The 12440-nt window shown below is 33.1% G+C and overlaps 1 protein-coding gene across 1 annotated transcript in view; it reads left to right on the top strand.

Annotated features, from left to right (window-relative positions):
• The window catches only part of LOC126880163 (serine/threonine-protein kinase polo), a 64788-nt gene that overhangs the window by 7385 nt on the left and 44963 nt on the right, over positions 1 to 12440 (top strand). The window contains exon 3 of the mRNA XM_050643916.1: positions 2591 to 2988. Within this exon, the coding sequence (XP_050499873.1) occupies positions 2591 to 2988 (398 nt within the window). The remainder of the gene's footprint in view (positions 1 to 2590; positions 2989 to 12440) is intronic.

Here is a 12440-nt window from a genome sequence, read left to right as displayed (position 1 = left end):
AGAGAGTTGGACAAAACGGGATACCATTCTTGTTTATTTTTATTATGAAAAATGTTAAAAAAGGTATAACATTTGTTGAAGCACACAAAAAACATATTTTTAGCTATTTTTAATGACTGGAAAATAGTATTGTTCTGAAGCTATTTCCTTGTGGCATTTTTATGATTAATTATTTATATGGGAAATAAGCCACAATTAAAATTAAATGTAAGACCAAATACTTACGATGTCGGGATAGTATCACAGGGTTTTTCCTGGTTTTTCCTTGTGATTTACTATGAGGTCTCTAACGCGAGAATTTTACTGTCGTTGCATTTGGATGTCTTTTTAAAGACAGATCACATGCTATAATTTTTTTGTGACGGATATTCTTGAGTTGGGGTTGATTTCATGTAATCGAATGAACTATCTTTCAGTAAGTCATCCCAGGAACGCAACTCATAAATATTGGCAATATCATTTTAAAGTCTTCTACTTTAAAATGTATAATTTATGTCTGAATTGCCAATATAAATGAGTCAGATTAAATAAATTATTAGAAGAATTTTTTACTTAGCAACAACATTTTTGTTTATTTTAGTAATATTTTGTATTTTGACAACGGCACCCGATTTGGGCGTCGAAACGTTAATAATAGTATATTGTACAACAAGAGAGAAACAAGACATATTTCTCACGAGCGCAGAAGTTTGTTGGCACGAGGCGAGTACCGCAAATCAAGCGAGAGAGAAATATGTCATTTTCTCTCGTGTTGTACACTGTACTTTTTCTATGGATGCGTTTTTGTGAAGAGTTCAAACTTCAAAATTAAATAATTTAGGTGCTTTTAGTTATATTATATGCCTAAATTGAAATAAAATACATATATACACATAGGTATTTAATATTCTTAATATTTATGTACTTTATTTATTTAAAATTATAATTCACAGTTGAACAGTCTTAAAAGGTAATTTTTGATAAGTTTTTTGATAAGTGATAACACATTTTGTTTCACAAAAATAATTGTGTTTGTATTGTGCATGTTACCATGAAAATGGCGATCATATGAATGTAAACCGGCGGTGAACCCGTGAGAAAAAATATTTCTCACTGCAATGGCCGACTTTTCTCACTGCCTGAGAAATTGTTCATTTTGAATGTATGTAAGTAGTGAGAGAAGTTGCACATTGTATAGCATCCATAGAAAAAATTATTTTTTCATTTTAATTGTGGCTTATTTCCCATATAAATAATTAATCATGGAAAATAGTAAACAAAATATTTATTAAAGTCCTACACATCCCGTTTTAGCATACCACGTTGGATAAAACGGGATAGGTTCACAATATTTAATTTTTTGCATAAAATGATCTAAAAAGTATAAATAAGTAGACATAAGGCTGCAAAGCAAAATTTACCTTAGAAAAAACAATATCTTCAGTAGTCAGAAACTTAAAAATAGGCCTTTTTTATGTTTTATTGCAAAATGGACGAGGTACTATATCAGAACAAAAGTCACATAAAAATATGTTGTTCTTTTCTGCAGTATGAGAACACACTGTATCGCTATTTAAAAAATTAATAGGCCAACAAATAAATAGGTGGATAAAACGGGACATATGAAACTGTATCCCATTTTATCCAACTTATAAGTGTCCCGTTTTGTCCAACTCACACATTTTTCAAAACAAAAATGGCTCCTGCCTAAACGTGAAAGTAAAATTAGATATACTACACATATGAGAATATTCATTAATGAGTGCTTAATTAAGTGTAATAGTCACCGGAATTGTATGTTTATATATGTAGGCAATATAATGTAGAAAACAAGGCACTTAAAAGTATAAAGTACCAAAAAAATAGAGTCAAACAATTCTAAACACAACAACTTTTCATCAAATAGTGGCATCGAGGTAAAACGAACTGAGAATGTTAAAATGACTACTGAGAAAAAGTTTTTGTTGTCCGATTGATAGCAGCACCAGTTGGGTCTCTAGGCTAAGTATCCCGTTTTATCCGACTATCCCGTTTTAACCAACTCTCCCCTATAACTAGAAGATTTCTGAAGAAACGTATCTCTTTGATTTTTCATTATTTATTTTGCTTTATTTCATTATTTGATTTTTCATATAAGCTACAAAAATATTTTATATAGTTTTTGTCGTTAGATGCATAATTTCTAAGGTATTCACAAAAAGGTGACATTTTTCAATAAAAGTGGCAAATTTTTATCCACGAATAACTCAAAAGTATCGAGTTTTCAAAAAAAAATATAGAACAGTTTTTGCTTAGAATAAGGTTTTCTAGCCACTTCCGTGGATTTTGCCAAAAAAATTTTCCACCCCCGATAAGCGATGGGAACCACCCCCCAAGATAAAAGCCCGCATCAGTATAGGGTAGACTTTGAATTAGGAGATAAGTAGAGGTTATTCCCAAAATTTCATTAAAATCCATGAAGTAGGATATAATTCAGAGGTAATATCCTGTTTTTGCTCTCATTGACTGGGGTAGAATGAATTAAATTTCAAGTGTTTATCTTTAGCTATAAAAATTAATGTTTGTACTTTCAAGTTTTCAATTGTTTACTCTCAACTATTTTTTTTTTCAGTCAATGATGGAACTTCACAAGAGAAGAAAAGCCCTAACAGAACCAGAAACTAGGTTTTATATGAAACAGATATTATCTGGAGTGCAATACCTCCATCAGGCAAGAATAATCCACAGGGATTTAAAATTAGGCAATTTATTTTTAAATGATAATCTGATAGTAAAAATAGGCGATTTCGGGTTGGCAGCCAAAATTGAATATGAAGGGGAGAGAAAAAAGACTCTGTGTGGAACTCCTAATTATATCGCCCCTGAAATTTTAACAAAGAAGGGTCATTCCTTTGAAGTTGATATTTGGTCTATTGGCTGTATTATGTATACCTTGCTAATCGGAAAGCCGCCTTTTGAAACTACCACTTTAAAGGAAACTTACTCTAAGATTAAGAAATGTGAATATAAGTGAGTATATTTGTTTATTTACGATTATTTATGTTTGTGTAACACGTTCGGTGTCCATCTTGAACAAACTCCACATAGCTGGTACCACATACTTAGACGGTTTATTTAGTAACACAATACTACCGCCAACACTCGTGCGTCGTCGGTACCCTCGATGAAACCCTCGTGCCGACACACTGTCGGCGTGGGCACTAAACGAGTTAAGTGGAATCAGAAGTTTAAACTTTTAGTGTCAGAAACGCCCAAAGGTCCACTGACTGTTCCAACAAAGTTCCAAATGTGTAGTGCAGCAAATTGGCTTATTGTAGGTATATCTCACAATAATTATTCATGATAATTATTAGAGGTATGATACAAGGGCGGATCCAGGGAGGGGGCCATGGCCCCCTCCCAGAAAAAATATAAGTTTAAATATTTGCAGTTCAAATGTTTTTAATTTCAAGCACATATATATGTACAAAACAGGGGATAAATATGTTTTCTGGACTAGAATTGAACAAAGGCAGTAACGGAAGCTTCAAGAATGACATAGGATGTTTTGTAAATCAAAATGTTGGTAATTTTACAAAGTACCAATTGTTAGAACGACCTTGACATAAAAATCGTATCAATTTCCATATTCTATACACACAAAGAATAAAAAAGAAATAAAGCGTTACTTGAGTCATTAGCACTTACAACAAAGGAGTTGGTTGGTAGTTTCGCACAGTCAAAAGGAACTGTTTTACAAGTATGGCGTTTTATGTTTCTAATGAAAAATATGATCACAATAAAGGGATGACAGCCCAAAGCCTTATCACGAAACCTTTAACATCTTTCGCCAAACTCATGAGCAAAGACGGAGCCATAAAAACCCATGAAAAAACATCATACCACAAGAAGTGAGTTCAGGTTGAACTGGATTTTCTACAAAGTTATCGCAACCATCAAAAGTCATTCATTAACCAAATAGACTCTAAGAGGTCTAAACAGATACAAAAAAATAAAGAAATACTGCGACCATTAGTAGGGTTTATAGTGTTCTTGGGTCGACAAAATATTCCTCTAAGAGACTATCGTGATGATGACCTTCTGCTTCTGGACGAAGATGCTGGACCTAGCAATGAGGGGAATTGTTAAGGTTTAAAATGGCATCAGGAGATAACCAACACTCTTAAATAACACCTATCCACAGCATCTTCAGAGCAACATACATTAGTAGCACCAGTCAACATCAATTAATAACATGTTGTGGTGAAGTAATAATTGAACAAATTTTACTCTGTCATATTTGACGAAACGACCGATGTATCCCACGTGGAACAGCTTTCTCTAAATTTGAGATACATAAGTACACAATAACAACATTCATGAAGACTTTGTCAAGTTAATTGACGCTTATGAGAATCTAAAAATAATTAATGAAAATCAAGAAAGAGAAGCATTGGGAAAAATAGTATTAAACTTGTTGAAAGAACTGCACTTGGATCCGAAGAAATGTGTAGGAATCTTCACTACGGCAGGAATGGTGAGTTTTAAGGCACTTCTGACACACGGTAAAAGTGTGTGAACACTTTTACCATGTGTGAACACTGCCTTAAAACTCACCATTGTAACCTTAATTTAAAAAAAAAATTGGGTACCTTTCCCCAAAAAAAGTTCATGCCCCCCCGAAAATCGGTCCTGGATCCGCCCTTGGTATGATGATTATCACAGGCTCTTAATATTAAAAGAGGAGTACAGCAGGATGCCTCTTGTCACCCCTGCTTTTCAACATTTACCCCGAAAGAATTTTCAAAAATGCACTTTCTGAAAAAGAAGAACGAATAATTGTGAACAGTGAAGTCATCAATAATTTGCGATATGCAGACGATACAGTTAGTCTAGTGGCGGGGGGTCCGTGGGAAATTCTAGCTCGCCGTGATTTGATGGTGGTATTATAGGTTTTTTGGGTCACTTAATCCAATGGAAGTGGTCTTTAATCCAATGGAAGTCGTCTGGAAGCCCAAATATGGTGCGTTTAATTATTGTTACTAACAAATTATGGTAAAATTAGGTATTTTTAAGGTATTATTAGAAGCCCTGTAACGAAATTTTATAGTGTTTCTTCTCTGGTGTATTTTTGGCCTGTGAATCGAATGCGACTAGTCGCGATTACTCAAAATATGTTCTTATTTTGTTATTTGGACATTTTCAATTATAAATAACTCGAAAGGGATTGGGTTTACAAAAAAAACTTCATCTGACATTTTCTGCTTAACCCCGTGTACACAATAATTTTGAAGTTTCAGTCAAAAACTGATAGAATTTTTTTAAAGTAAAATTGTTGTGCTCATATACACTCACCGACATAAAATTCCGTCACCCAAAATTTTTGACTTTTGACAATTTATAACTTTATTATTATTTGTACTCCAATTTGCAAGATTATTGCAAATCAGTCTATTTACATGTGTTGGTGTCGTTTGTTATTATTTCGGTCAGGGCCCCGTAACCGGGCGTGAAACGCGTGCGACGCACGCGGGTGCAACCCCAAAGGGGCGCCAAACCGAAGGTTTGGCAAATAACAAACTTATTTTATCGAGATATTCATTTTTTATACAATTTTAGGTTTACATGTTTCATCATCATCATCATCTAGAAAAATCTCAAAAATAAAATACTGTGTTATTACTGAAAAAAAATATAAAAAAAATTTTTTAAGAAACGCTTTTCTTTAGTTACGAGTGACTAAAATTAAAAATATTATAAAAAAATCAACTAAAAACCAATAAATAAAAAAAGTTTAAAAATCTAACACATCCGTCAAAGAAAAGCGTGGTGCGTGTTCATCGAATAAACGGTTTTCGCCCCACGCTTTTCTTTAACGAATGTGTTAGATTTTTCATTTTTTTATTTTTTGCTTTTTAGTTGATTTTTTTATATTTTTAATTTTAGTCACTCGTAACTAAAGACAAGCGTTTCTTAAAAATTTTTTTTTCATATTTTTTATTTTTTACTTTTTAGTCTTACACTTTTCAAACATTAAAATATATCGTCATGTTTATTAAAATATGTATAAAACATATGATGTACAAACATGAAAAGTAGTCGGAATCGGCAAAAAAATTGAAACTTTATTGTTTATTTATGAAGCATAACGGAAACAATTAACGTAAAAAATGAAATTATGTATTGTTCACATCATTAGCTATACAATCAGTAAAAGTCTCAAGTTTTTTTTTTTTTTTTTTTTTATTGAGAAATTCGCATCAACCCGAAGGTTATTAGCGAGGAGCAGATTTACAATATTAAATATTATATATTTACAAAATTAATAGCTTTTAAATAGTTTAACATATTTGTGAACGAACAATTTGCACCAAGTGCTTTCTCTAAGTTTGTTGGAATACCGTAAATTCTTCTTGCTGTGGAGAAAACTGGACAGTCTACAATTATATGTTTTACCGAGAGTTTAACGTTACACTGATCACATTTCGGTTCAGGTTCTTTTGTTATTAAGAACTTGTGTGTGGCACTGGTATGACCTAACCTAAGGCGGGTTATTGTCACTTGATCCCTTCTTTTGGTGGGGAAACATGTCCATGGTTTAATGTTCGGTTTAATATTCCAAAGATTGGACACTGAAAATTGCCAACGGTTTTGCCACTCACTTAGGATACGCGATTTGATAATACTTGAAACATCACTAGTTGTCACATATTGCACGATAGTAGAGTCAGCTGAGTTGACGGCTTCACGCGCACACTTATCTGCTTCTTCATTGCCTCTTATACCAATATGTGACGGGATCCAGATGAAGATTACCTCCTTATTACGATTTTGTATCTCGATCAGATTTTGTTTTATTTTTCCCAGAATATAATTCTCTGGGTATATTTTTCCTATGGATTGTAGTGAGCTTAGTGAATCAGTCAAAATGATGTATTTCTGATTTGGTGAGGATATAATATATGTCAGTGCGCCGTATATGGCATATAATTCTGCATTAAAAGTACTGCAGTGTATTGGCAACTTATATTTTTGGCACATATTCGAGGATATAACTGCTGCTCCCACGCCATCTGTTGATTTTGAAGCATCTGTATATATTTGAGAGAAGTTTGTATACTTTGATAATAAGTTTTGCAGATTTTGATGTATTATACTATGGTTAGTAGTATGTTTGTCCAATGAAGTTAAGGTGGTAATTATTTTTGGTACTCCCAAATTCCATGGCGTAGCAGGTTCAAAACTAACAGGATAGCAAGGAGGTAAGGTGGTGTTAAGAGATGAGAGAACCATTTTGATTCGGTGGTAGAAAGGTTTGTGTAGACGTGGTTTATTGGAGAAAAATGTTGATAATCGGTTAAGGTGATCATATTTGAAGGTGTGGTTATTAGGATTTGCATTTGATTTAATTGCATAGGTTAACTTTAAGTACATTCTTCTGTAATACAGTGATGGTTCAGCTGCTTCACAATACAGGCTTTCTATTGGTGTGGTTCTGAAAGCTCCCAAGACAATGCGGAGTGCAGTATTGTGGATTGAATCTAAAATTTTAAGAGAAGACTCAGTAGCCGATGAATATGCTATCGCGCCATAGTCTAATTTAGATCTGATTAGAGTTCTGTAGAGAGAGAGCATAGTTTGTCTATCTGCTCCCCAGTCTTTTTTTGACAATGATTTAACGATATTAAGTCTTCCTTGGCATTCGATTGCCAGTTTCTTAATATGTTCTTTCCAATTTAGATGTTGGTCGAATGTCATTCCTAAAAATTTTACAGTATTTTTCCGAACTAACGAATTGTTATATAGTGAGAGTGAAGGGTGATTAGGGCAGCTTTTCTTTGAGAATAATATAAATTGTGTTTTTTCTGTAGAAAATTGAAACCCACAACTTTGCGACCATTTCTCTAGTTGATGTAAGAACGTTTGTAGCATATTCGTGATGTTTTCCATATTTTGACTTCTCGCATAGATAACAAGGTCGTCTGCGTATAAGAGACCTTTCAGTGGTAAGTTCATATTGGTTAGGACATCATTTATTGCTACTAAAAAAAGTGTAGGGCTTAACACTGATCCTTGTGGAATACCATTCTCTAGTTTTGTTTTTGGTGATAGCATACCATTAGTTTTAAGTTGGAATGATCTATTGGTAAGGAAATTGTTAATGAACGCTAGGCAGTGTCCCCTGATATTTAAATTATGTAGTTTCTTGACTATTAGGTGTTTCCAAGTGACATCATAGGCTCCCCTGATGTCAAAAAATATAGCGACGCATTTTTGATTAACAGCAAAAGCTTCAAGTATGTCATTTTCTAATGCTAAAATATTGTCTATTGTTGATCGATTTCTACGAAAACCACTTTGATTTGGAATGAATAGGTTTCGATTCTCAAGAGTCCATAAAAGCCTTTTATTTACAATTTTTTCCATTAATTTACCCATAGCACATGTCAAAGATATTGGTCTATATGAATTTGGATTACTTTTTGGATTGTTTGGTTTTAAAATTGGTATAATAATAGATTCTGACCATTTTGGTGGAAATTTATGTTGAGTCCAGATTAAATTAAATAACCTTAGTAAGTACTGGTGAGCGTTTGTAGGTAAATTTTTTATGAATTTTACCGGAATATCATCAGGTCCCGCTGCCGAATCTTTAAATGAGTTAAGGGCTTCGTTGTATTCTTCCATTAAAAAAGGAGAGTTTATAGGACTTTTATCTATCTCATCGAAGTTAATTAGATTACGTTCTTTATGTTGCTTAAGTGTAATAAAGCTCTGGTTATACTGGGTATTACTAGATCTGTGTTTATAAGTGTTAGCCATTTCTTCTGCGATTTCGTTGTCGGAGGTAATAACTTTATCTTGAATATTTAGTGAGTTGATTTTTAAATTTAAACTTTTTCCCGATATTCGTTTTATCTTCTTCCATATGTCACTCATAGGAGTAGAGCTGTTTATTTTAGAAACATAATCAATCCAGGATTGACGTTTAGCTGTCTTTATTGTCAATCTAGTTATGGCTCGAGTTCTCTTATATTCTAGTTGGTTTTCAAGTGATTTATTTCTTTTATATTTATTAAAGGCAGTTTTACTTTCTCTAATGACCTTTTGACAAGACTCGTTCCACCATGGAACTGGTGCAAAATGTTTCGTTGGAGCTGTTTTACCGATTGAGTTTTCAGCTGCCTTAATAATTATTTGGGTCAAATTGTCTAGACATTCTTCGACATTAATTATTGTTGTCGAGCACTTGTTTATATATGATTCTATCTGTTGGGCGAAATGCTTCCAATCGGCTTTATCTATTTTCCATTTGGGAGAGAAATGGGTTGTGCATTTATGTTGATTGTTTTCTATAATTAATGGATAATGGTCACTGTTGTATATGTACTGCATTGGATACCAAGACAAATGTGGGTAAAGATCACTGTCACATATTGTTAGATCAAGTGGTGTAGCTTCTCCAGTTCTTATATTAAATCTAGTCGGGCTTCCGTCATTTAAGAGAGACAAATTAAGATGATCTATAATTTCTTCAATGGCGGTACCCCGTTGATCTTTATATGCTGATCCCCAGATGTGATTATATGCGTTTAGGTCACCCAAAATGATTCGAGGAGTAGGAATTTGTTTAAAAAGATCCTCTAGTTCGTTTCTGGAAATTACTGCTCCAGGAGGTAGATATATATTGCAAATGTTTATATTAGTTTTCCCAATAACGGTGACAGCAATGGCCTCTAAGTTAGTATTTAGAGGTATTCTTATCGAGTCATATGAATTATTAATTAAAATTGATACACCGCCACTAGCAATGTTTTGGTTAAGTCTTATTTGATTATGACAAACATAGTTTCTGAAGATTATATTTTGATTTGGTTTAAAATTGGTCTCTTGTAAACATACAAAATCTGGATTTTTTTTTTTTTATTTACAATTTGCTTCAACCACAAGGGTTATTAGCAATGAACTGTATTTACATCAAATTACAAAATTTAGGTATATTAAATTTGGTTAATGAGTCCTATAGTACGTAAAAAATTAAGAGTCTTACATGAATTACTTTCACTTAAACAATCTTTAATTGTAGTTGGTAACTGTTGATGTTGCCGTTCTATAACGTAGAGGGGACAGTCTATTATTATATGTTGCACTGTTAGTTCACTATCACACACATAACACATCGGAGGGGCTTCCTTCTTTAATAAAAAGTCGTGGGTGATCTTCGTATGACCAAGTCGCAATCTGGACATGAGCACTTGGTCTCTTCTCTTTGTAGGATGTTTCGACGGTGATATACTTTGTTTGATTGTTCTTAATGTAGAGTTTGATTCGTTCCAATTTGTTTGCCATTTTGTCATGATCTTGTTTTTAAAATATTGCTTTAGATCAGTATGAACGCAAGTAGTTATGATGTCTGTTAAGGGATTCTCACTCGCATTTTTTGCTAATGTGTCAGCTTTATCATTTCCACTTATCTCGCAATGTGATGGTACCCAGAGGAACTGAACTAATCTTTGATTTTGTTGGCATATCAAGAGTTCCGCCTTAATTAAGAGGAGAATAGGATGTTTGGGGTATACCCGCCTCAAGGCCGTTAATGCACTTAGGGAATCGCTAATGATTATTGAGAATTTGATATCATGTGTGTTAACAAACTTTAATGACTGGAGGATAGCAAAGAGTTCAGCTGAGAATATGGAGGTTTGGGGAGGGAGCTGGTAGGAACTGTTATAGTTATCTGTTGTGAAAGCCGCTCCTACTCCATTTGCAGATCTGGATGCATCGGTATAAATATGGATGTGATCATTAAAACCATTTAATATCTCTAATAATCTCTGATTGAAGATTTTTGCTGGTGTGTCACCTTTCTTGAATGCAGATAGGTTTGTATTACAAGCAGGGAGAGCAATTGTCCATGGTAATATGTGTTGGCTGACTTTAAAAGTATTGTAAGTGTGTGGAATTATTGTGTCTAAGCTCTGTAACGTTGCTCTCACTCGATGATAAAACGGAGGATCCAATCTTTTCCCACAATTAAATGTCGATGGAAATCTATCTGTAAATGTGTTTTTATAAACAGGTACAGCCGGTTCCTAAAAAAACTGATACGACTCTTAGTAAGATTTGATCATGTTGAGCAGTGTATTTGATTGATCTGACATTATATTTATTATGACATACAAATAATAAAATAAACAAACAACAAACAACTGATTACATATTATGTTAATTCATAAATTGTACTAATTATTAAGGTCTAAATGTTTATATTATTTTAAATCTATCTAAACTTTTATATTAACTATCTAAATGATAGGTTTTACATCAAATAGATCACATAATTATTGTAAACGTGGATTATACAACAAAACAAATTAATATTCAATTCAGCCCTGTAACTTATTAAAATAAATATTATAGAAGTTTTCTGGGACTTTCAGCCCTCGGTAATAATGTAGTCTTTCATTCTGAGTTTAAATTTTTCAAAAATATTTATTAGTTTTCTCAGGATTCGAAGAAAATGAATACAATTAAAATACATTGAGAATTTTGACATGCGTCACAATTTTGCATTAACTCAATGTAAAATTCTAAACTGTTAAATTCCAGCTTCCCTAATTATTTGACATCAAAAGACATTAGAAACTATTTGTAGAGGATTGAAATCTGTATTGAAAACAACTGTTAAAATTGGTCTACGTAATTAAACATATTCCAAAATTTTGTAAAAATGTAATACATTTCAGTTTTCAGCCCAAACTTAGGCCACACACAATGCAATAAAGTTCACATTTTTGAACTGTCAATATTTTTATTTTATCATCTATTGTTTAAAAACAATACAGTTGATAAGATACTCTCAGTTGCGGAGAAAGTATTAATAATAAAGATTAATAATAAAGTCTAATAACCGTGGAACGGAATAAGCTATCTGACAAATTTTAAGATTTGGCAGTGACATTGACAGTATGTAAATATTAAGTATTTATCCTTCAAAATACACTGCTCAATATTCTACAAAATACGCTTCAAGAGTCGTATCAGTTTTTTTTGGAACCAGGTGTACATGTGGGTTAGTTGATACTCTTAAGGTATACATGAGGCTAAGGTATTCTCTCCTGAGTTGAAGGGATGGTTCGCCTGATTCAACATACATACATTCAACTGAGCTTGTGTAGTGTGCTCCCAGTGCAATTCTAATTGCTGAATTATGAACTGTGTCTAGCACTTTCAATAGTGAACCTTTGGCTGAGTTGTAGGCAACAGCAGCATAATCTAGTTTTGAACGAATTAGGGTTTTGTATACAGTCATAAGAGTTTGGAAATCGGCACCCCATTGTTTATGAGAGATACTTTTCATTAAGTTAAGGCCGTTTTGAACTGACAGACGGAGAGAGTGGATGTGGTCTTGCCAAGATAGTCGGCTATCCAGTTTTACTCCCAAGAAGTTGATCGATTCTGAATACTTTATTGGTAAATTT

Source organism: Diabrotica virgifera, chromosome 2 (genome assembly GCF_917563875.1).
Source record: "Diabrotica virgifera virgifera chromosome 2, PGI_DIABVI_V3a".
Lineage (NCBI taxonomy): Eukaryota > Metazoa > Arthropoda > Insecta > Coleoptera > Chrysomelidae > Diabrotica > Diabrotica virgifera.
This window is presented reverse-complemented; position numbering and strand designations above follow the sequence as displayed.